This window comes from Phaseolus vulgaris, chromosome 7 (assembly GCF_051622355.1).
Source record: "Phaseolus vulgaris cultivar YP4 chromosome 7, ASM5162235v1, whole genome shotgun sequence".
Taxonomy (NCBI): domain Eukaryota; kingdom Viridiplantae; phylum Streptophyta; class Magnoliopsida; order Fabales; family Fabaceae; genus Phaseolus; species Phaseolus vulgaris.
In genome coordinates this window covers 29,408,843-29,434,672 of record NC_143504.1, presented here as the reverse complement: position 1 = coordinate 29,434,672, position 25,830 = coordinate 29,408,843, and the positions used below count along the sequence as shown (strand labels likewise).

Sequence of the window (25,830 nt, the reverse complement as noted above, 5' to 3'; positions counted from 1 at the left end):
AAGGTCAGATGATATCAAGTCATTTCCCTACGAATCTAATAGTAAATCAAATTAAGGAAGTATCCAAAACATATTTGCAATCAAATAATAAAGTAAAAGGAGGGTTAAATTTGTTTAGCAAGAAATAAGGTAGGTGGTAAAAAACAATAAAAGAAAGCACATTGACTCTCAAGTTCATTTAACCGTGAATTCTTCACTAATTATCCTACAATTTTCACTCTTTCATTTCTCACACAAATGTCAAACTTAATCAAACAAGTGTCAATTTATTAATTATTAATTAAGTTTAAATAAAACTAACATAATTAATTTAAATTATTATATGAAAACTGTAATTTTTTATTATTTTAGAAAACATTTAAATATTTATTGTATTGAACTCATTGTTTATCTTATATTTCTAATCTCCCAATTCAGCACCTGTGTGGGAGATAGGGTGATAATATTAGGTTTGGATCTGGTGTACGCATTGAGGCCTGTGTTTGGGTGGAAAAGAATAGAGTCGGAGGCCCATGTTAACGTGGATCCGAGGTTCTTTTATAAAATACCCGAAGTTGTAAACTTAAAACCCTAGATTGTGTTCCACCACCACGCATCCTCCGTCTCCCCCTCGCTGCAGTCGAAGCCGAAAATGGTGATTCCTCTGTTCTCCACTGCACTTACTTTTTTCCTTTCTACTTTTCAATGTTCTAACCTAACCAAACTGCGTTTTCTTCGTTTCGTTTTTAGCCTTTCAAGAGGTACGTCGAGATCGGAAGGGTTGCTCTCGTCAACTACGGCAAGGAATATGGCAAGCTCGTCGTCATCGTCGACGTCATTGACCAGAACAGAGTAACTCACCACCCTAGTTTTTACCTTTTTCATTTTTATGCATATCAATTTACTTGCTTTCTTAGAATTAGTGTTTTCTTTTTTATCATAGGCACTCGTCGACGCCCCAGATATGGTGAGGTCCCAAGTCAACTTCAAAAGGCTTTCCCTAACCGATATTAAGATAGACATTAAGAGGGTTCCCAAGAAGAAAGATCTTGTTAAAGCCATGGAGGCTGCTGGTCCGTCTTATATGTTCAATTTTTTAATTATTTTTTTTGCTTATTATTATTATTATTATTATTAGTTTTCAATTGAAAATATTTGTTGTGTTTCTTGATAATGAGTAGATGTTAAGAACAAATGGGAGAAAAGCTCATGGGGCAGGAAACTCATTGTCAGAAAGCGAAGGGCAGCCCTCACTGACTTCGATAGGTTTAAGCTAATGTTGGCCAAGATTAAGGTATATTTTATATCTTGCACTTGATTTTTGTTGTTGCTTATAAGGTAGTAAAATATGAGTCTTATTTTTGGTTTTGGATTTTTTAAATTTGTGCAGAGGGCAGCTGTGGTAAGGCAAGAACTATCTAAGCTGAAAAAGAGCGCGTAGGCATTATTTTACGATATTTTACGATATAACCTTCAAGTTTTGTTATGAGTTTTCTTTACTTTGGGTATGAGATTTTATGTATCATTGAGCACTTGGTGAAAAGTTTCATCTTCAGATATTTATGATATAACTCAAATCTAGTTGATTTTATAATATTTATGATTGACAATTGTTTTCACTCTCCGTAGTTACATATTTATTAATTAGGTTTTATGATTAGATAGGTTCTGCCCTCTTCTGCATACAATTCGATTGATTCTACAGTAACTGCTATGGATTTAGATTAGCCCAGCTGAATTTCTTGAGCCATCTTATTGGAATGTCTTGAACAGGACATGCAATTTGCTGGATATGCTCTTATTCTCATATAGTTTATCAGAACGCCCCTAAAACCCATATTGTTATTACTTTCGGTATAGCCTCAGGTCCACTTCTAAATTGAGTACTTGTTTAGGTTCTCTAACTTGTACATAGTTAAGATAACTCTTGTTTGATGGCATGAATGGCATAATGTACCTACGGAGACACCATGTATAAAGTTATTGATCAAGTATTCAAAATATGGGTTGTTAATTAAGCGTCGAATTTTGTTTGTTTTGAGAAAAATCATTTGTTCACTGAAACTACTCTTTGATGTTTTTCTATCTCTGTTTGCAAACTAAGAGCCAGATCGTGTTGAGGTGTTACTTTTATGATGCTGTTGGCCATTTTTTGGTTTGTTTCAGTTCGTGTATTTGTACGCAATGCTTTTATCTCACCTCATTCCTGTGCCCTTTTATATTTTTCTCACTTCATTTTCATTCAACCGAGTTGGTTGGAAAAAGTACTCTTCCATTTGAACTGAAGTGAAAATAAACATAATTGAACAAGTTTCTTCATTTATGTATATAATTAAGTAGTATTGGTATGACTTTTGAAAATCATACTCGTTCACTCTTTTAATTAAATTTTATCATATTAGAATTGGAATTATGTCACATATATTATACTTACAAAAAATAATGTTAATATCAAATTATTTTGGTACCTAACGTATTCACATATATAACGGCTCCCTAGGATTTTGATAGACGAATAGTTGTTTTAAAAGATTTATAAATGGTTTAAATTATTAAAAACAAAGTATCACAAGTGAATGAATTTAGTTATTAGTGTTATATTTTGGTTGGAATTGTTAAATGAATAATTGGATTAAATGATTATTTAAAAAACTATTTGCAAATATGATGTTTTATAAGTGGAAATGAACTCCGTTATTTATGATTGTTTGGGTTTGAATTGTTGAATGGTGTATCTAAATAATTCGTCTCTTTAAAAGAATCAAGTTTAGGGTTCAGAAAAAAGCAATAGTTTTTGTACGAGTTTCTTCATTTATGTATATAATTAAGTAGTATTGGTATGACTTTTGAAAATTATACTCGTTCACTCTCTTCCGTCCACGCAAAATTTCCCATTTTCAACAACTGCGTTAAGGGTCTCACCATTCTTCCATAGTTGTATATGAATCTTCTATAATAATCCGTGATATGTTTTCAAGGATTTGGGTATTGGCCATTGCAAGATAACTGATCCATTTGAACCCCTCTCCCAAAATTACATGCCCTAAATACCACACTTCATGTTTACCAAACTTGCATTTCTTGTGATTTGCATAAAACTGGTGCTGTGGAGAGTTTTTAAATCCTGTTTCAGGTGTGTCATATGTTCCTTCCACGTTCCGTTGTATATCATATTATCATCAACCAAAACAAACTTCCTCAAGTAAGAATGTAGAATGTCATTCATGGTGTACTAAAAAATTGTTGGTGCATTAGTTAGTCCAAAAGGCTAGTGATTTATAATGAACATGGTGTGTACGAAAAACAATCTTATGTATATCAAATTCAGACTCTTTCTTCCTACACCTCCATACCTTCTTGTGCCACCCCATACTAAATATGAAAATACCATTTTATCCTTTTTTTTTCACCCCTTGAATTTGAAATAATAAGCCTATGGATTATGTAATCCGGATAAATTCTGAATTACATAATCCGGAAGTCAATTTCATATTTAGAAAAGACTTCCAGATTATGTAATCCGGAAGCTAATAACACATCTGCAAAAAAGGCTTCCGGATTACATAATCCAGAAGCTAATTTTATGTATAGAAAAGACTTCTGGATTATGTAATCCGGAAGCTAATCACAAAAGACTTCCTGATTACATAATCCGGAAGCTAATTCTGAATCTAAAAAAAGACTTTCGGATTATGTAATCCGGAATATTGGAAAGGATATTTTTGGAATAAGAAAAAATTATGGGGGTGGCACAAGAAGGTATGGAGGTGCAGGAAGAAGCAACCTCAAATTCATGCATACGAATATGGTGATAGCCTGCCCGCAAATCCACCTTGGAAAAGTAGTGTGCCACATACAATTCGTCCAGCAATTCCTCTATTATCGGAATTGGAAATTTATTCGAAATGGTTGCCTTATTCAAGGCCCTATAGTCCTTTTTTACTAGAATCATTGTACTTGAATAAGGGTTGTTGCTAGGTTTGATTATCCCTTCCTTCATCATTTCTTCAACTTGTTTCTCTATCTCCGTCTTCAGCAGATGTGGGTATCTATACGGTCTCACATTAATTGGGTCTACCCCCACTTTAATCAGAATCTTATAATCAATCTCCCTGTTGGGTGGTAATTGTTTGGTTTCTTCAAAAACCTCCTCACATTCCTTCAAAACATCATTCAACTCTTGTTGTCTGTTCCAAAGTTAGCCCAACGTTCTCCTTGTCACTCCTAGGTTGTTCTGTACTTGTTTGGTCAACGCTCTCTATTCTCCTTATAAGGGACACCGCTTCAATCTCCTCCTCTTTTTAAAACTTTAGGAGTCACCAAAGTTCTAGTTAACTCATGGTCTCCTCTAATTTGCACCTTTTGACCATAAATGCAAAAATTCATTATCAATGTCTTCCAATTGACTTCACATGACCCAAAGTTGCCAACCACGCTACTCCTAATACCACATCCACCCATCCTAGCTCAAATAGGAAAAAGGTCTCCTTAATCATATAATTTCCCAATTTTACCTCCACCTTTTGATAGCACCCACTCGCTCTTTTTTATGGTCATCCCCTAACCTCAAGTTATACGTTGGTGTGGACTCAACTTGCAATCCGAAATAGCGAACCAACTCGCCAGAGATAAACTTGTGACTAGCCCCACTATCAATCAACACAATTGTTGTTTTTCCCTTCACTTTTCCTTGTAACTTGGTGGTGTTGGGTTGCGTTAGACCCAAAAAGAAAAAAATGGATAAATCCATTTGTTCACACTCTCTCCCCTCTTCTTCATAATTGTGATATTATATTAGAATTTCACTTCCCCTAAATATAAACCCAACTTCTAACCTCTAATTAATTTAAATTTAGGGTTTAGTGTGTTACATTTGTAATCTCCAAAGTATGTAGATTAAATAATGGTCAACTAGTAACATTAAACAAATGTTTTTGAAAAGAGATTTTTTAGCAAAAATTAATGTAAGTTATAAATATTTATACTTATAACATAGCAAAAGTAAACTACGTATTACATTTTACCGTTTCAAATAACAAAAAAATCCGCAAAAGCAAAAAAAGACAAGAACTGGTTTAGTTGGCGAAGAACCAAATAAGAATGCTCAAAGTCGAGTAAGTTTTGTTTTTAGTAAATGAATCTAAACTACTTTTTTTATAAAGATTTTGTTTTCTTAATTTTTAAAATATTTTGATTATATAACATTTTAAAATAAATAAAGCCTTGTATATGATATGCATCTTATATAAATTGCCATCATTTAATTATTTATAATGATTTTTCGTGCATAAAAGATTTAACATGATCCTTTTATGTTAATTTAAAACTTTACTCAAATTTTATAAGTTTATAAAAATGGTTTTAGACAAAACTAAAAGTTGTTTTAAAATAAAACTTCCATGTTATATATAATAAAATTAAATAATTAAGAAGTTGCCCTTGCACCAGGTTTCCCATATTCAATAATGATACATGGAAACAACTGAAATAAGTAAACAATTATAATCATACCAAACTAATATAAAATAAGGAAACCAACTCACATCCAAGATCTTTCATCAACATAAAGCAACTTAAACACATATTCATGTGCCATGTGTCATTCCCCAATAATTTTCTGCCATTCTATTTATTCTTTTCATTCACATAATCAGAAAATGGGAACTTCACTTTGTTGCAGATTCTGAACATTTTTTTAATCATGGTCAACCTTTTTTTGTTTGTAACAGTTTAAGAATGCCTTTATTAAATAATGACCAAAAAGTTGATGAATTGTTATCTTGAGAAAGTTTTCCAGCATCTACTTCCAAAAAAATATGTTTTATTTTAAGTTTTCAGAGGGAAACAAATAACATTGGAAATTTTTTATTAAATTAAGAGTCTGGAGGTAAAGAATCAGAGAGAATAAAGGAGATAAATAATAACAAATAGACGGTGAAAAAAAATAAGCAACTAACCGAATTTTATTTTAAGAAAGAAAAAGGAGTGAAAAATATTTGGTGAATACAATGCAAATAATAAATTAATACAGATCAAATAGGTAATAAATTAATAAATTCTCTTAAGATTAAATACTTTAATGAGAAAAAACTTTGTTAATTAATTAGTTAAAAACGTAAGCGTTATCTCTGAATTATCTTGAACTATCTTTTATCGTTATGCATATACTTATCTTCTTAATGATATTCTTTGATGAAATTTTCTTTAAATCTTTAATTTTAAATTATTTTATCAATAGTCAGAGAAAAGTCTTATACAACAGTTTAAATAATTTATTATAAGTTCAAAACGTAAGCTGTTTATCAAAATATTTATTTAAGTATAAATCACAATACATTTTATTTAATTAAAAAGTTTTATTATGAATGTTAGTTATGCAGGATAAAATATTCATAGAAACGGATACTCACGAAATGTGAAAAAGTCAACCGAGTGACCTCTTGAGAGTTAATGCTACCTACGGTTGCCGATAAAAATAAAAATGGTGCCTACGGTTACCGAGTTCCAACGCGGAAAACCGAAGAACAAATCCCAGAAAATTATGAGTGGTCACTGAATGAAATATTCGGCATGTTGCCCAATTAATTAGCATATTTCTTAATTAAGAAAGAAAGTTTCAAGACCTTGACTTACGTCTTTTTCAAATTTTCCTCCTAACTTACAATTAAAGCTAATTAATTTTCTCATTCTATGACCGTATGTTTCTCTAAACGGTTGGGGTATCTTTGAGTTCAACTCTTTTTTTTTCTTTACTTTTTTTCTTGGCAATTTTCTTCTAGATTATGGCTCAAGGTTTGAACCAAGAAAGTAGTCAAAGGAGAAAATTCCCCTATTTTTAAATTTTAATTCCTAGGCATAATGCATGATTGAATTCCAATTGAGTGGACTTTACTGTTGTGTACGACTTATCAACCCATTAGAAGCACTTTGTGATCAGTGCTAGGGAGGGAAGAAATTGTCTTTCTCATTTTTTAGTTCTCCATATATTAACATTATGATACATCTTATTTCCTATCCCCAAAATTTGATTTGCTAACTTTTCTGATCACCATTTGCATCAGCTCGGATTTTTGTAAAAGTCTGATGAAGCAATAGAGAAAAACATGGGATTCTATCTTAATCTCAAATTCAAGGTAAGCCAATGTTCTCTCTCCCGTTCCTGTTATGTTTCTATAGAATCCACGAGAAGCATTTTAATGCAAAACCAACTTGTGGGTATTTACCCTTTTTATATTTTTTGTTTTTCCTTGATTTTGCTGAATGCTGAATCATTGCAAGAATTGGTCATCTACAGCAAGAGCTAATTTATCTGTTGACTTGAGCAGGCGTTTCGGCTGAAACGGTTTCTTCTAGGACATGGAGGCAGAAAAAGAAAGCACAAGGTGGCAAAGAAGCCTTCATGGATGATGCCAATGACATATGGTTATCATGTGGTGGAACATAATATGACCAGAGATGATTCTGATAACTCAGACTTTGATTCAGTTGTGGCACAGAGAGAGGAAATAAATCAAACTGAATTGTGGTATTTTGGAATCTTTGATGCACTAATTGGAGACCGAGTTAGCAAGTACATGCAGTCTCATTTCTTTGGCAAGAAGCTTCAAGAGGTTATCTATCACTTGATTTCTCATACATATGTGCTCTTTACTTTGTTGCACCATGCTTGTGCATTTTTCTGAGTGAAAGTACTTTAACAGAATAGTGCCCATAAAAGGCTTCTGCTATAGAAGTTTATCTAAATATTGGTTTTTTTGTGTTGAAACATTCTCACACAATCCATTTCACTAGAGTTTTGTAAAGGAAAAGTAGCATGGGAAAGAAGAAAAACATGCTATAAATAGCAATAAACTAGGTTCAAGAATGGATTATGAAAAGTTTTCCTTTATTCCGTCACATAATCTTGACTCCTATTGTCAAAGATAGGTCAAGATTGAGTGGCTTTATTCATAAATTCTCTCTTACTTCTGGTCTCTTCTGTATTGTAATGTTTTCTGTTTACATGTCAGACTCATATAAGAAGTAAAAGTAAGGAAGCTCTGAAGAGGGCTTACCTTGGTGTAAGAGCAAAGATAAGAGAGGAACACAAATTAGAGGAGACATGCAGAATGGGTTCAGCATCTGTTATGCTGATCAATGGAGTAAAACTTGTAGTAGCAAACATGGGGGATTACAGAACTGTTGTGTGCAGAGATGGCATAGCTCATCAGATAACTGGCACACACCGACGATTAGAAAAAATACACTGGTCTCGCCGACTCTTTGCAGGTATATTATATATAAGACAAAAGATCTTTATGTCATTATGAAAATGCCTTCTCACTTTAGCAAAGGTGTAAACCAATGCTAAAAGGAGGTATATACATACTCATTTGCTCTTCCAGTGTTTTTAAAAATTTATTTTACTTCTGTCACACAAATGCATGCGTGCTTATGAATCCAACTGAGAACCCAAAATTCCTACTCAAAAGATGTTATGTTAGAATGACATTTAACTGATATATGTTATAGTAGTTTATTTTTTATTATCAGTTGATGGCACATCTTTTTGATTCACACATCTCATAATGTATTCTATAGTATAAATGTGTTCTAACAAAGGACTTGTGCTAGCATGTCAATCAGGAAATGCAGCAGGTGCAAAACTTTCTAGAGGCTCCGATGTTGTCGTTAGAAGTGAAGTGCTTGATTCTGGTACTGAATTTTTGATATTAGCAAGCAATGGCATATGGGAGGTAAGCTTCAATACATACCATCATTACATATTACAGTAGAGACTGAGCTTCACATGAAACCTCAATTTCATAATCTTTACATGTTCCTTCAATTGAATGTGAGATGAGATTGTCTCATTAGAGTAATCAGTATGATTTCTTGTGAATAAGAAAAAGAAAGTAATAGGAAGTGAATCTGCTTATATGTGTAGGTGATGAAAAACCAAGAGGCTGTGAATCTGATCAGTCATATAGAGGATCCACAGGAAGCAGCTGAATGCTTGGCAAAGGAAGCTTTAATTAGGATGACCAAAAGCAACATCTCATGCTTAATCATTCGTTTTGATTGACACCTTACCATGCTGTCCTAATGGCAGATAAAGATGTTTCCTTAAAGAATGCAGCAAAAATATTGTATACCAAAGTCCATACATACAGCATTGACGGTTCGACCACTATTGGTCCTAGCCATCGGACATTTTCATGGTCCAGCTTCATCACTACACATCTCATTTTACTTCACTTTTAGAACAGAAAATAATCTCATGGAATATTTTGAATGGATACAAGATCAAAACGTTTCCTCCCCCACCCCATTGCTTAGGTTTATAGAAGGGATTATATACAATTAAATTAAGATTAACAGAAAAAGAATCCTTTTCTAAATAGTATAAATAGTTGTTGCTTGTATATTTCTAAACGACAACCTTTTGAATGTCTGTAACTAGAATAGGACCAAAGATATCTATGGTAAGCATTCAGTGATTGTGTGAATACATTTGCTGAAGAAGCAGAAGAATTCATGACACCATCACCATGAATACTGAGAAGGAACGCCCTGTAACATGATATCTTCATCTTTGAGACCGCTATATGTGAAAACACACACACACACACACTTCATTTAGAACCTTGCAAAGATTTAAATGCAGCCAGCAAGTAACAAGTCTTCTATGAATGAATTCACCTTGAACAATGGGGTCTTCGGCGACCATTTTCTCTAGTGTAAAATTATAGGAGTCTTTTATTTACAGATACATACATAAAAAATGTTTTGAGCCCTCCATAGTAATTAATAATTGGTTTGGTGATATTATAATTACCCTTTTCTAAATCGAATTTTGTTGAAAATAAGTTCCTATGGGAATTTGAACAAGTTAGTCTTTAGGAAATTGTGTTGGTTATGTTTCAAATTTTAAAATATTTAGATTTAGATACAAGAGAAAAATATATGATATTTTTTAGGATCTTATTTTTTTCCTTTGCGAAGTTATCTGGGGTAAATTCCCTATCTAGCACCATTTAGACTTTTATTTCCCTAACTAGCACCCTTTTATTTTTTATTTCCCTATCTAGCACCATTTCAAAAATAAATAAATAAATAATAATTTATTTATTTTTTTGATAATTTTAATTTTGAATGTATTAAAAAATTAATATTTTTAATGTTTAAAATAGTTAGAAATATAATTAATGAATAAAGAAATGAGTTTTTATAAAATAAAATAAAAAAAATTAAAATGTTTAGTTTAAAATTATTTTTTTTTCAGAATGAAGAAAATAAAAAATTAAACCCTACAACAACATAAAAGTTGAATCTATAAACATAAATTACTATTTACTTTTATTATTATTGATGATGCAATCATGTTAATTTCAAGTAAAAAATATATGACATAATTACAAAAAAACCAAAGTCAATTAGTATTAATTAATAGTAGATACACAAGTAATATTGAAGTGTCTATCCTAAATGCAAAATCCTAAAAAAAACTAATGCAAATGTTACACTTAATGCTTAAAAATGAGAAGCAAAAAATGAAAAAAAAAGTCAAGAAAATAAAAACAGCAACAATAAAAAAAAAAGAATGGTAGAAAAAAATAGTAACTAAAAACATAAAAGATATAAAATAAAGGCAAAACAAATTAAGATAAAGATAAAAGATATAAAAATAAATCCAAATAAGATAAAGATAAGAGAGAGGCCATACTAAATAAGTATATGTTGATCATAAAAATAAAAAAAAATGAAAGATGATAATTCATTTAATATTTTCTTCAATGGTACATTAAATAGTTTGTGCAAAATGAAACATAATTAATGACGAGAAGTGCACAATCCAATAATGTTGGGACATATTCTTTATGTGTGTCTTGGTGTTTAACAATATGAACATTTTTTTTCGATCATGTTGTTCTTTTATGTCCATATCGGTCCTTATTTAACTTTGTTTTTTTATAATTATGTCCTGTATTTTTTACTTGAAATTAACATAATTACATCATCAATAATAATAAAAATAAATACCAATTCATGTTTATATATTCAACTTTTATGTTGTTGTAGAGTTTAATTTTTTATTTTATTCATTCTTAAAAAAATAATTTTTTAAACTAAACATTTTAAATTTATTACTTTTTTATTTTTATTTTGTAAAAACACATTTCTTTATTCATTAATTATATTTCTTATTTTAAACATTAAAAATATTTATTTTTTAATGCATTCAAAATTAAAATTATAAAAAAAAATTAATTTATTATTTTTTAATTTATTTTTAAAATGGTGCTAGATAGAGAAATAAAAACAAACAGGTGCTAGTTAGGAAAATAAAAGTGTAAATAGTGCTAGATAGGGAATTTAGCCAGTTATCTGTTTAATTTTAAGATTAAGATATTCTTAGTATAAATATTATTGAAGTTCCTTCCTATATATTCTTGTAATATATCTTCTGGAAAAAACAAATTAGAATGCCAAAATGCACAACGATTAATCATTAAAGTACAAAAGGAAGCTAATTAGCCTAAACTAACCCTTATTTTAGTATGATCCATTCCAATCTCACTTTTTTTTTATGAAATAACCGTTATTGCAATAATATTAAAAAAAAAGCCACTAATACATCTTTCAAGTTTCAAGTTTAAGCTGGACTAAGTGTTAACCACGGTATAAACTGAGCTTTAACATTGTGGATTTGGATTAGCTCTGCACCCAACATTTATTTTTAAACATGCACCCAACATAATTTAAAAATTCTGAAAATGCTTTTTTTTTTTTTTTTTCTGTAAATGAAATCTGGAATTGAAAATAATACATATGTAAAAGTAGACCGGAAAGAGATTATTGTATTTCAGAAAAAAAAATATAAACAAAAAATTAAAATTCCATTCCAATAAAAAAATCCACAATTAAAAATAATATTTTCCAAAAAAATAAATCCAGATTATAGCGTTTCGAAAATAAAGTTCCAGAAAAAAAAATTAAAAGTTCATTCTGGATAAGAAAATCCAGAATTGAAAAAATTCGTTCCGGAAAAAATGTATTTTTTATATATATCCCATTTTTTTAAGGGTATTTTTGTCTTTATCAAAGAATTGAGTGCAGTAATATGGTACAGGAAGCAATTGCCTTTGGATTATTTTCAATTGGGATATAGATGGCTTGTAAGTTAATTTTAGAGAAAAAGTAATTTAATTTGGTTAAAAATATGCATTTATACTACTTATAATAATGTAACCTACTATTTTAAAAAAAAATCCGTAAATCTCAGTCTCTCATACGACAATAATTCCCAGAACATTGTGGGCTAGGATATTCTCCATTTTTGTCAAAAAATAGAATGAAATCTCAACTCTTAATTTTTAAACTTAATTTTATTATAAGAAAATTACAATAAAAACATTAGTGAGATTTTAAAACAGAACACTCCAGTTTTTCTAAATTGGAGAAGGCACTGCGTTGTTTGTCCAGACATGTCTTTCTTATCAACTCAAAAAATGCAAGTAAAAGCTATTTTATAAAACTATGTTTTATAAATCAGATTTATAAAAAATCACAATCTTGTAAGTTATATTTTTCTCTCAGAAATATAACTCAGTAGAGAAAACATCCTCGTTAATCCAGATATATATATATAATGTCAAATGAAATCAGGTATGAATAAAATATACAAATTGCTTGAGCATATGCACAGCGAAACACAAATATACAACAACCCAATTTCATAGAAAAACATTACACAGTATTCTTTCCTAGCTAGACTTAAAAAAAATGAGAAGAAACAAGTAAAGGATCTAGCTTGTCACTGCATCAATCTTTCTAACAGCACACACTCTATCAAGCCATCATTATCTTTTTTCACTGTTCTTGCTTCGAAATGGGGATAACAAAGAAAAAGAACGAGAAGCTGCACAACAATATGTTTGCAAAAGTCCACAGTCAAAAAAAGATGAACTAGGTAGAAAAGAGGGTACACGCATAAATGAAAGAGTAGATTCAATAAAGTTGAGTTATGCTTGGTGATTCATTAAGGATGCAGTGAGGCTTACACTTTTGTTGAGTTGTGCTTGGTGTTTCATCTTGAGAGATCAAGTTCTTTAAAGTATGAACTGAAAATGACGTGGAAATATGGTGGTCAGTTTGGGTGCATATATGTCAAATAAAGTTGAATAGGTGAACTTCTTCAGACACTTGTTACATAAAGGCAATTATGAAAATGAACAAAAGTCCAATAAGATCTAGTTGTTCTAAAGCATTGGTTATATAGTAAGGAAAAATACACTTTTGCCAAATCAGTCTCAGTTATCTAAAGTTACAAGTAAATCATTGAATGGTGTAGGCTATTGACATTTTTTAATTACAGTTATACATGTCTAATGTACACTTTGAAGTTCTAATGAAACCAATGTCATTCCTGAACGTTAGGATCCAGGTTATTTAAGTGAACTGCGGGGTAAGTATACCTTAAAGTTCTAGAGAAATCAATTTCATTTTTGAATGTTACAGGTAACTGAAGTGGACAGAAGATCATTATGTAGTGTCCGAGGAAACTTTAATTGAATAATTAATTAATTAGTCAAGGAATAATGACACAATCTTGCTTGACTCTTCAAAACCAAAGCTTAGTTCTGTTCACAAAAAGCTCATATAACACCTTTCCTTTTTATTATGTATATCCTTTAAATGGCTAATAAAGAACAAAGGGAGTATATGATGAGCAAATTACCTTCATTAGAGGAACCATTGTTTCCAATCTCATCTACCTCAGAACCATCTATGCTGACATTATCTGATTCCGTGCTGCGTTCAGCAGCTGAGCTATGACTCTTTTTTCCAAACTTGAGCAGTCGTCTAAACCCTTTGGATGATGACTCCTTTACCTGAGGCTTCTCAGTTGCTTCAGGAATCTTCTCAAGTGTTGAGTTCCCAATGTTAGACACGTGTGCTTTAACAGTATCCACACCAATTACTGCAGTCTCTAAACTTGTGGGTGCTGCTTTACCATACTCACTATTTCTAGTACTAGGATCCTCCATAGAAGAAACTCGCATATGGGGCTTGATATGTTTCCCCAGAAATACAAAGACTGGATGATTTTGAAGGTTTTTTCTCTGTATGATCCACTTTGACCTGATTTTGGATGATATTAAATTCAAAATTAGCTTATGAACCAAGTAAGAAGGTATCCCATCCATTGAGAATTTTCACAAAAATATATCAAGACGTCTATAATAAAATTAAAAGCTCTTGATCATATATAGTTAAGGTTTAAAATAACACCTAATTGTTGAAATTTAAAAATCAATTATCATCAAATTTCTAATTATCATAGAATTGAACAGACTTATTTTCCAGACATAATATAATATTTTAAATGTATAAATTAGAATGTGAGGACCAGATGACAAATCTTTTGAAAAAGGAAGGATGCTGATCTGTGATTGAACCTATGGGTATGAGTGGAGATATTAACAACTGCTTTACAGTTGAGATATTACGTGTTAGAGATCTCACCTCACCTAAAATTATGACTAAATTATAATATATAAGCGAGTGAAAACCTCATTTTAAGAGAAAGGTTACACAAACAACCATTCCTTGAACCAATAATGGTGGGAGTTTCATGCCCTCGGCCACCCACACAACATTGTGAAAAAAAACTGTAGGAATTATAAGGCTATTTCCACAATTTGCAACAAGCACATAGAATTGTAAGCACATCCTTGGCAGAGGTAAAAATAGCAAACATAACATACAAGGTGCAGTTTTCAAGTCTCATAATAACATTGGAGGAATATAGATGGCAGTAAGAGATTATTGCAATAGCCATATTTACTGTAATTAATTTGAAAGAGGATGTGCTGTCAGCAGCAGAACAATTCTCATCCAAAAAAAATTGAATGCACTCTACAAGTGTGTGAACTAACCAAGACAGTTAAACCATTTCCAAAGCTACTATAACTTATGAATACATACCTCAGTAGATATGGATTGCAGGTGTGATTGGTTCTCTAAGGTTTCTTTATCTACTATATCCATGCTTAATGGTGAAACAAGAGCCCGAATAGCAGCATAATTAGATGCTGTCTCTGCTTTTTCAGTTACTTCATCATTATCATATTGTTTCTCTGGTATCTCCAAATTTTCTTCTGCATTATGAATAGGAGGGGCATAAGGTCTTTCACACTCGAGCATCACAACAGTCTTTTCAACTACAGGATTGTCATCTCGATCACCATTGGATGAAGTACCAATTTCTCTTTTCTTTGAGATGGTACCTTGGGAAGTCATAGAAGACTTGCTATCATTCAACTTATGTGCCTTGTCTTTGACTGATGTTCTGTTCTGAGGAATGTCACTAGCTTTGGCTGTTCTGATTTTCAGTTCTGGAAGGGCTGCTGTCTTGCTTTTATCGTAACTCACAATAGCAGATATCTTTTTGCTCTCGGGTCCATCAGCTGCTTTAGCCTTTGATATTGTTCCAGTGCCAATTTGTTTAGCTGAGGAAGTCTGACGAATGGTACTCACTTTTGGTTCTGACAATCTTCTAATCCTTTCCATTGATGCCTTAGTATCAGTTGTACTATCATTTTTCTCTAGCTTAGATTCAGGCAAAGAAGACACAGATCGGCTTAATTTGTTATTATCCAAGTGACTTCTAGAAATCAATCTGCTGGTTTTTGAGACTTTCAAAGAATCATTAGATCCAACAGATGCAGCTCTGATGGGGAATCTTTGAAGGGGTGAGGATGCTCCTGGCTCTGAATCACTAAATTTAGATCCTTTATGAGAGCTTGGTGAAAGTTTTGTTGGAAGTTGCTTCTTGGATAGCTGTGATGGCGACCGTGTATTGGTCGAGCTACTCTTGGCAGCAATCCTCTTTTGCCTCTCCATCTTTAAGGCTTCTAGGCGTTTTATCTCTTCCTGATCCTAATTATTATATATAAAAGAAATAAATTAATCAATGTTGAATAACAGATGAACAGAAGGCATATTAAGTTAGAAATGAGAGCATGAGAGGAGTAAAGCTCAATCATACATTTAAAAAAGATGGTTGAGTTTCATTAAAACAATCTTAACATTCATGTTCACTAGTGTAAGTAAGATTTACCCTTATCACCTCTTATGCTCTCAGTCTCTCTAGATATGTCCCTCAGATTAATGGCCCGTATATAATGTTGCTGTCTTGATTAATTTTTTTACATCCATTTAAAGTTAATTGTACGAATAGAAACAAAAAGGTGGAAAGGCTGGGAATTATAAGATAGAAGTGAGTACCTTCTCTTTCTTCATTTTCTGGAGATCAGCTTTGTAGTTCCGTAAGCTCTCAGCACGTGCTCGTGCTTCGTCCAAAGGACTAAGTTTAGATGTCTTCCCTCTCCTTATTGGTCCACCAGTCTTTCTTTTATCAGCATTGTTTGGGGTAACTTTTGATTTGGGCTCCTTATCCATCTTCCTAGATCCTGGTTTGGTGTCGGTCACTACCTCTTTGTTCTTATTTTGTAAAATACTACCAGCCTGGGCCTGCATTTCATAGTCAAAAGCAGGGTCATAACTCATTGATCCCCTTTCAGCTCCTCGTTCAGGCAGCATACTTAATTCATGCGGCTCGTAACTAATATGGTTTATCTCATCAGAAGACTTCTCTTCATTTTTCCGCACAATTGGGATCTCAGAATCCATGTCAATAGCCTTTCTCTCAACATTTCCTACATCATTGATTTCGATCGATCTATGTTCCAATATGTAAGAATCATCATTATCATGAAACAACTTCCTTTCTAGTTTATTGCTTGAATAACCCAGTGGAGTTTCCATATCCGAGGAAGGGTAAGCACTGCTGAGTTCACTTTCTTGTTTGAAAGTGATAAAATCACCACCGACAGCCCTTTTGTAACCACTCCTTTTCCCATTTACTTCTAAAGATTGTACATCATCTCCAGACCAACCATCACCAGACTGTCCTGTTCTTGCAGATAACAATAAATCATTATTGGATTTCTTGGGCATGTGAGTCAATCCTTTGCTAATGCTATGCATATCTAAAGAAGAACTTCCTTGACCTTCATGCATTTCCCGCTCAGTAAAAACTAAAGGATCATTGACATCGATGTGTCTTTTTCTTATGTCATTCACCTTTATCAAATCAAATTGGTCTGGGTCAATGGCATGCCTATCATCATCATCAACATCTCTTAGTAAACAGTTTTCGAAAGCTTGCCAGTGGCCTCCATCTGCATCCTTCCCATGCTCTGTGTTTTCCCTATCAGAAGAATCCAATTTCTTCAAAGATTCTTTTCTGGACTCCCTTCTCTTTGAGGTCTTCACAGATTCCTTATCTTCATTGGTTTCTGAGGCAGAATCTGAATGTGATCCACTGTCAGAGGAATTTTCTGCCTTTGTAATGTAATTGATGTTCCGAATCACCACCATGCCAGATTTCTGCCCTGATCGCCTATCCTTCTTTCGTTGACCTCCTGTATGTGCACCATCCCTCTCTAGGTCCACTTCATCCATAATTTCTGATTCAGTATTGCTGTGTCGGCTATCCATTGAATGCCTTCTGCGCCCGTTATTTTGACCAGCAATTAGTCTGGGGTCCTCCATGGGAGAATAATTTGGCTGCACAAATGGACTGTTTCCTGGATATGCTTGATAGTAGGGTATGCCTTGCACTGGACATGGCTGAAAGACTGGTAGAGCACCTGGAGGAGAATGAATAGGCCAAGGAGAGAACATGTGTGGAAATTGACCTTGAATATAATCTTGGTTTCCTATAGATGGTTGGCGGTCCATTGGAGGCACATCTGGAAATGTGTAAACAAGAATCTTCAGGTATATTTCTAATTAAGAAAAAGGCAAGACATAGATGGTGGATCACCATTTAAAAATTCCCAATTCGGGAATCAAACCTTTATCTTATAAAAAATGAGAATTATAAGTCAGATATCATGTCTTAACAATTTGAACAAGTAGCTTGACTAGTAACTGGACAGGCAGCAGATCAATATATGCTTAATGTGCAATACATCTTGTAAGTTTGGTTTAGATTTGATTTTGAGACTGATTCTAATAGTCCAAGGCATTACTTGTCCACAATCCATAACTGGGGCTATTACGAGTTCTTTTGGAGTGTGACTTAAGGGCTATTAATTAGTAGTAGGAAAAGCCAAGTTGTGCCATGTTATATGGTCCAAGGCCCGTACTTTTCCACATCAGAAAACATGATAAAAAAAACAGACAGGGAAGGCAAAACCAGATAGAAGGCTTATCAAAATTAGCCATTCAGGTAGACCAATTTCAGAGGACAGCCCTCTGTATTCTTTGAAGTGTAAGTTTATTACATTAAAAGATAAGAAGGAAGAGTAAGCTGTTAAGAGCACGTGTATGTCTGTGTGTATGGGCATTTAAAAAGAGTAACGAGTTTTACAAATGTAAATACATCAAGCCATGAACAATTCACAAGTTCACTATATGCAGGAAATTGTACCTGAACTTGCTTTCCCATTACTCTCAGAGTCCAATTCAGTATGGGATGCAGAGACCATATTGGGAGGTATAATGCCAGAAACATTTAATGCAGAGAAGTCTGACCGATTGGACATTGTTTCAGCAGCTTCAATTTCAAGCCATTGTCCAGTTTCATGTTTTCTTCTCCAAAGATCAATGAATTTTGTGCATGCATCCCTGACATGTAACAAAAGTTACATTACAGATCAATGAATGAAGAACCCAACACTTCACCAACAAATATGTAAGGTCACTGGTCTACGAAAAAAATAAGTTTTCTTACTTCATGCGAGATGCTCCAAAGCATTCAGCAAATGACATCAAAGGTGGGATATAGTCCACATCAAAACCAGCAGCAACAGCACGAGCAAATGCCATGCCTTGCTCTTTCTGCAGTGCTGACTTACGCAATTCTAGGACTTTCAGAAGATGAACTCTAATACATGAGAAGTGAATGAGTTAACAATATTTTTCACATAGTGCAAAGAAAATACACAGATAAACTTATGTATCATATTTATATATACACATCTCAATCCAACAGAGGTTTGGCTAAAAACTTGTAACAATGCAGAAACAGTTGTTCCAAAAGCTTAAGCTATAATAGATGCACTAAAAAACCCCCTCCTTTTGTATACCTATTCGATAATCATAAACAAAAAATATAAAATGCACTGCTTCCAGCATGCTGCTTTCAATACTCTAAGATAACCAATATTCCTCAAGGGATATCAACTATAAACTCATGGTCAGGCTTATATAAGATTCACCAATAAAAAAAGTTTCTGTCTTACTCATAACAGGGATGCTCAAACTAAAAGTAACGTTATCAGATCTTAATTGATTTTTTTGAAGTAACTCCAGTGGCAGCCATCCATGTTGTTACATATTTTCTCTACTCGCTTCATATGTATTCCAGGCAGAACATTAACTGGTAGACTTTCAAACATGATTTAATCATAAATAACATAAACAATACATTCTTCTACTGAGACATGGTCATAGAAAATGGTGAAAAGTGTAGGACAGAAAGAATTTACTTCGAGTTTACTTCCGATGAGGTGGTGGTCCCCTTAGCTTGAGGAGGCTGTGCATCAGGCTGGCACATAATCATGCGGACTAATAAGAAGATAATAAAATGTATGAAAGAATAGGTATTAATTATTAAAGATATACTAACCTTGTAAAGTACAATTGCTTTCTCCTCATTATTGTCCTGCTGAGTCTTCCTGCCTATGCAAATTAGCAAGTTTGATTAGCTATAATCAATCATAAAAACATAGCAGAGCTTTAAATACACCTATATTTGTTCAATACAAGTTAGTTGTATTTGTTCAGAAGTACCTTCAGTGCTTTCAACATGTTTCATTTGATTTTCTTCCACCTGCACAAATACTCAACTATTGAAACAGACTTTTAAGTGCAATAAGAGAATCAAATAGAGTATGCTAGATATTTACATACAGTGCTAATTCCCAAAGAATTATTTCCTTGAATAACAATAGCCTCTTCAATTTGTAAGATTTCTGATTCTGCAGTATGCACACGTTCCAATATCTCGGGAGTGCTCACAAAACGAACAAACCTACAGAGGCATAGAAAATTAGTCTAGCAGGATAACTTTAGGTCTCTAACCTTACAGAAACAGGTTATAATATATATGTCTAACTTCAAAATATGGTTTCACTACCATTTCCTTAGCACTTTCCTTTGATTTGGAAAGAGTAAAACAAAAGATATATACAATGTCAATAATTTCTGGCTGCTTTCCTTCTTTAATTGTTTTCTCTTTCAATATATAATACATCTTCAATCACAGTTTTTACTGACGATTTTTTACAAGTCCTAATTTGTAGAATCTAAAAAAAAAATAAAAAAAAAATATTAGCATAAAATTATCACGCAGATTTTATTCGTTAAATAAAAGGAAACAATAAGAATAATAATGGGTCCCTGACTCGATCCATGACTAACATGGAATAATTTTGGTCTTAATATTACAACGACTAGAACAATGAATTGACTTTCAAAATGGCAGTATGGAACCATTTTGAGCACTGGATACAATACACTAATACCAATGATAATCTCTAAGAAACATGTTTAAAAGGATTCAACTTTCAATCTCTTCTGAACCCAACGATAAACCAAAAAACTAAAAACTCAAACCTTTCAACAGTCCCCTTGGTAAACCAAGAGGTATCACTGTTACCCTCAGGTGGCTCAAGCACAATTGAATAACCACCCTTCTCCATCTGATTCTGAGCAGCCTTCAAGTGGGAAAGAAATGGATTGAGCAAGCCTGAGGCAATCTTCTCCTTCTTTCCATTCGCAGTTATAACCAAGTCAAACCTGATTTATAGAAGAATCAAACAAACCAACAACACAAGTCAGGCTATGAATGTTCTCAATGAGCTTTCACATAGATTACTAAAAGACATAAAAGTATTATCCATTACCTTGTTCTAGTGGGTGTGAGCTGAAACACAGCTGAATCCAACCTTGTTGAAGCGTTCATAGCTTAGTCAAAAGTAGCAACCAGAGAAGCTGAGACCAATAACCCAGCAACTGGGTTTTCACTAAGATCAGAGATTGCAGACCAGAAAGGCTGTAGAAAAAATCAATCACAGACCCTTATCAAAACGGGTTCAGTGAAAAAAAGAAAAACTTTTCTGCATTAAAAAGAGTGTTCAGTCTCAGGAGTCAGAAGGAAAAAAAATAGAAAGGGAGGTCATGAGGTAGATACTGTGAGAAAGAGAAAGCATCCAAAGATTATTCTCAGTTGTTCTTCCTCTTTGGATACCACCTCCAGCCCCAACCCCAACCAGGGTGACCAACCAATATCGATTTTTCTAATAGGGTGGAAATAATGGAAACGTTAAGGGCAAAACGGGAATTGAGAAAAATGACAGAAAACTATTGGAGGCGCCGAAGGGTGACAGTGACAGCCTCAGACGGACAGAACTCATTTTGTAGCAGTCCCAGCAGTACCGGTGAAACTACCATTCTACCCTCTGCCTTTTTTAATTATCCACTCTGCCCTGTTTGGTGACTGCCAAGTTGGCTACCGGTTTCAACCGTGCCTTCATTATTAGCTAATCACTTTCACCTAAAGCGCTTTCCATTTTGACTTCATAGTGTGTGAAATTAGAAAAAGAGACAAGATTCCTTGTAAGAAGCTCCCATCTTTCTTCTTCTTATAAAAAATTTAGATAGTTTGCATAATTATACATATATACTTTCCAATATTTAAGCAACACTTACAAAAGGATAGACTTCTATATAATTTATTGATAACTTTTTTGAAAAAATAATTGATTTAGAATTTTAAATTAATTTTGACAAGTGTTTCTATTATAGTCTTTCATAATTCATGAGTCATAGTAAAAAATAATATACTCTTTCATTTTCAAAATTTTAAAAATAAAATTGTGACGGAAGAACGATATAAAAACAATACTTTGAATAAAAATATTTTCTCTTAAATTTGAGCTCATTAACAATAAATTTCTTGTATAAATTGATTTAATTTATACAAATTTAATTTTAAAATTATTATGAAAGAAATTGTTTGAATAAATTAGCGTATTACTTATATATGTAAATTAGTTTTATTTATAAAAAAATATTATTTTTTATTTTCTGTCCACAAGTATTTATTGACGTTATTCTAATTTATTAAATCAATAGCTGTCAACTCGTTTATTTAATAATGACTTGGTTAATTTAATCAATACATTTAATTGTTAATGCTATAAATTATGTGTGGGATTTACTAAAAAATAATTTATGTGTAATTGAGTCTAATATCATTAATTTTTTAAAAAGTAATAAAAAAATTAATGAGGTATTTTAAAATAATTAAATGATGTGAAATGCAACTGGACTTCCCAAAGTTACTTTCTAAGTGCATGAGATAGATGCGAACGTTACAAGGTGCGTTTGAACTTAAATAAGTAATTTCCTCTCCATGCATTAAACATTATTATTGATGAATTGAACTATTATCGAATAAACATGTGGAATTTGAACGAATAGGTTGAGGTAGACAACTGAAGTCTTTCAAAGACTTATCATTTAAAACTAATAATTCTTCTACTTGTAGTAGACAAATATTTTGTAATTTAGAATTCTCAATACAAAGACCCAAAAATGCAGACTTACATTATATAACATTTTAATTATAGATTAAGTTTGGAATAAAAAATTAGTTTATACCTGGTAGGTTGAACTTTTTACTCTTTTTATATAGAATATCATCTGATAATAACTTCTAAGTACATTTCCAGACTTCATCAGGCTTAGACATTGTATTCATGATTAAGAGTGTAACAAACAATCTTCTTAGTTGATTTGCAGAAGTAGGGTAGCCACATTCTGTAATTGGATCAATAAATTCTTTATCATCTGTCAATAGCCCCATTGCATAGCAAACTTCTTGATACATCTTGTAGGTTACCACATTAATAGTCTTTATGCTCTCATAATCAATACAACCATTTTAAGTTTTTAGCAATATCCTCAAATAATATAACTCGCCTGAGCCTGGAGTAAGCCTTCCAATGCTAGAATCGTTTTTCCTTGGTTTCCATTCCCTTTGTTTAGCCATCTAAACAAATTTGGTAGGGAATTTAGTATAGGTCAAAGTTTTCCCCTCAACATACATTTTATTAGCCACAAACCAAGCCAAAAATATAGTTTTCTTGTCTTGATTTTATTCAAAATCTGATCAATTTCATCATCATCTTGAAAGAAGATTGCTTGCTCATAAATTAAATGAAATGTTAACCTTTGAATAGGAGGTCATCTATGATGAATATCAAAATAGAATATTCTCCAAACTACTTCACATGGAGATATATATCTACAATCATAGTATTATTTTATTTCATCTATAATTGTGTTTTGGTTAGAGTCTTCAATAATATTAGTGATTGTCACACTTGATTTATCAAGACATTTGTTCGTATTTAAACAAATACTTGATTGAGTTGGAATTATTGTAATTTTATATATTAACATGACCCTGATACCTCATTAGAAGTAATAGACTGTAAGGAAAACATTTCTATTATCTAATTTAATCCCATTTTTTCTATGGATATGTCATTATCTTTATGCTTGTAACATGGATATCCATCTTCCTCAAAAGTAGTTGACAATGTATATTTTTTGGGAAAAAATTTGGAACATCTACCTTGTTTCATGCAAGTTGAGCTAAACCTAGTAGCTCCACATGGTCCATGTATCATGAATGATGCAACTCTCTTTGACAATTTAGGATACAACTCTAAATGAGGTAATTCAACTGAGATTACTCTAGCAATTGTTGATCAAGGTTGCTTAAGTGCTTTGATGCCTCCAAATCCATGAAGTTTGGTGGAAGGCTGTGTTGTTGCTTGTGTGGTTGTTGTCTAGGTACTTTGAATTTGTAATCCACTTCTTGATTGAATCTAAAACTAATTTGAATCAAAACCTTTTCGAAAAAGATTGTTTTCTAAAGAAGTTGAAAAACAACCTGTTGTTTTATCGTTTCAATCGGTTATTTGACTCTTAGTGGTTTTTGAAAAGGGTTTGAATTACTTTGCTGTCAAACCAATTCAATCGGTTGTTTTGAGAATTCAACTGATTACTTCTTTGAAAATCCATAACAGATTTTTGTTAAGTTTGGTAAATCAACTTTAAATGTTTTCTAGCTAAATTGACTCATGCTTTAAATGTGTTTAACTAACCTTTGGAGTATAAAAAGGCTGTTTTACGCTCCTAAAAGGATTGATACAGTTTTGAAAATTCAGTTTTGAAAAAGTGCTTTCAAGCTTTCAAGATTTATTCAAGCTTTTGGATTTTCACAAGGAGTGGAATAGGATTGCTTTGTACTCTTTCGATTTTTATATTGATCAGGTGTAATCCTTTCTTTATCTCTTGCATTTTTGAACAATTGTAGTGGGTGCAAAATCATAGGGTGCTTTGATTTATGTGGTGTGGTTTTGCCAAAGGAAGTGTGTTTCTTGAGGGGTTCAAGGTCACTTCTTTGGCGTGTGGTTTATAATCTGAATTTTGATTGCATAGTAGATACCCAGTGGTTTCTGAGGACTGAATATAGCTCTTGGGATAAGAGTGAACCAGTATAAATTGCTTGTGTGCTTACCTCAGCTCTTTAATTTTTGTTTTTAAGTTGTTTTAATCACTGTTGATAAAAACAATCGATTGAATCGCAAAAACAACCGATTGATTTTTTGGAAATCAACTTAAAAAGTTTTTGTTTTTTTATTTCCTTGATTTCTTTCTCTATGATTCTGCATTGGATTTCATTAAAGCTTCAAAGTTTGCGAAATTCTTTATTAAACAATTTACCCACTCTCTTGTTTAAGGCCGTAAATTCTAACACCAATGTCCTTAGAATTTTCCAACTTATTCGCATAATTAACCACAATAATATATGAGCATGTGCCAGTCCGTTTTTGAAACCCCACATTATACATACCTACAATAGTAAAGAAATTTGTATGAATATTTAGTATAAACAATAAACAAAGATATTCAAGAGTAGGAAATAATTTAATTAACTGCATTAACTCTGCCGAAAAATTATATTTAAAAAAAAAAATGATTTCATCTAACTTCATTTTAAATACTTTTTGCTTGACAATAAGTTAAGCTTATCCAATTTTATTTCTGATCCTGCCTGTTGACCAGAGCGCAAGAGCCTTGCCTCGTCAAAGGTGTCTTCCTCTGGATCGGCTTTGCACCACGCTAGCTTCCGTCCTTCACACCTCGATTCACCTCAAGAACCTGCAAAAGACAGAGTGGCGCCGCTGCGGCCGATCGCGCTCCGACGCTCAAGTCAGTGACGGAACCACCAAAACTCTAAGAGAAAAAACTAAGAACTCAAGGAACCGTGCAAAAACTCTCTCAGCGTACTCAAGTATTCTCAAGCGTAAAGAAGTGTTCTAAACGCGCGTACCTCAGAAGTTCGTTAGAATCCCTTATATACCTGTGCACTTTCTCTCTCCTGACAGTTACACCTCTGGACACGTGGCTCGCATCCAGCTGTACACGTGTCACCATCTGGAGCGTCCTCTGCTTGAGCGTCACTTCTTACTCTTCTGGCTGTTTCGACTAAGTTACCCATGCAAGGAGTAACTCGGTGTATAGCTGCCTTGGAGCGCGATCTTCTTCTAGTGGCGAGCACGGGGTGTCACCTTGCGCACCTTCTCTGTGGTCTCGCCTGTCGCTATCACGATCTGCATTACTTGCTCATCGTGCATGTTCTGACAAACTGTTCCCTGGCCTCAACCTCTGGTTAGGGAATGATCATCTGACAACTTCATCCTTCGTACTCGTGCT

The 25,830-nt window shown here is 32.9% G+C and overlaps 3 protein-coding genes across 4 annotated transcripts; 2 read left to right on the top strand and 1 right to left on the bottom strand.

The window, feature by feature from the left end:
- Positions 1-572: 572 nt before the first annotated feature.
- LOC137818931 (large ribosomal subunit protein eL14) lies at positions 573-1,598 on the top strand. The gene is made up of 5 exons (XM_068622594.2): positions 573-634; positions 730-831; positions 923-1,052; positions 1,161-1,273; positions 1,370-1,598. The coding sequence occupies exons 1-5, from the start codon at positions 632-634 to the stop codon at positions 1,418-1,420; spliced, it is 399 nt and encodes a 132-aa protein (XP_068478695.1). The 5' UTR covers positions 573-631; the 3' UTR covers positions 1,421-1,598.
- A 5,126-nt stretch (positions 1,599-6,724) lies between these two features.
- LOC137818693 (Protein phosphatase 2C family protein) lies at positions 6,725-9,504 on the top strand. Of its 2 annotated transcripts, none has more exons than XM_068622257.2 (5): positions 6,725-7,112; positions 7,305-7,589; positions 7,989-8,247; positions 8,605-8,714; positions 8,906-9,504. In XM_068622257.2, the coding sequence occupies exons 1-5, from the start codon at positions 7,083-7,085 to the stop codon at positions 9,041-9,043; spliced, it is 822 nt and encodes a 273-aa protein (XP_068478358.2). In that variant the 5' UTR covers positions 6,725-7,082; the 3' UTR covers positions 9,044-9,504. The 2 variants fall into 2 exon arrangements, with proteins under 2 accessions (XP_068478358.2, XP_068478357.2); XM_068622256.2 differs by having other exon boundaries at positions 6,916-7,112; positions 8,593-8,714; positions 8,906-9,260.
- Positions 9,505-12,582: 3,078 nt separating this feature from the next.
- Positions 12,583-21,624, bottom strand: LOC137818158 (uncharacterized). The gene is given in 15 exon segments (XM_068621411.2): positions 12,583-12,831; positions 12,834-12,880; positions 13,023-13,082; positions 13,700-14,028; positions 14,030-14,103; positions 14,950-15,903; positions 16,252-17,780; positions 18,464-18,660; positions 18,767-18,919; positions 19,524-19,582; positions 19,664-19,716; positions 19,828-19,867; positions 19,948-20,068; positions 20,653-20,835; positions 20,943-21,624. Coding segments are annotated over 15 exon segments (3,879 nt in total). The 5' UTR covers positions 21,002-21,624; the 3' UTR covers positions 12,583-12,810.
- Between the last annotated feature and the right edge of the window lie 4,206 nt (positions 21,625-25,830).

Bases quoted from the DNA above. Each gene is read 5' to 3' on its own strand.
- LOC137818931 (XM_068622594.2), top strand. The intron at 1,053-1,160 runs GTCCGTCTTATA...GATAATGAGTAG, and splicing joins TAAAGCCATGGAGGCTGCTG to ATGTTAAGAACAAATGGGAG. The intron at 1,274-1,369 runs GTATATTTTATA...AAATTTGTGCAG, and splicing joins TAATGTTGGCCAAGATTAAG to AGGGCAGCTGTGGTAAGGCA.
- LOC137818693 (XM_068622256.2), top strand. From the start codon at position 7,083: ATGGGATTCTATCTTAATCTCAAATTCAAG. The intron at 7,590-7,988 runs GTTATCTATCAC...TTTACATGTCAG, and splicing joins TTGGCAAGAAGCTTCAAGAG to ACTCATATAAGAAGTAAAAG. The intron at 8,715-8,905 runs GTAAGCTTCAAT...TTATATGTGTAG, and splicing joins CAAGCAATGGCATATGGGAG to GTGATGAAAAACCAAGAGGC.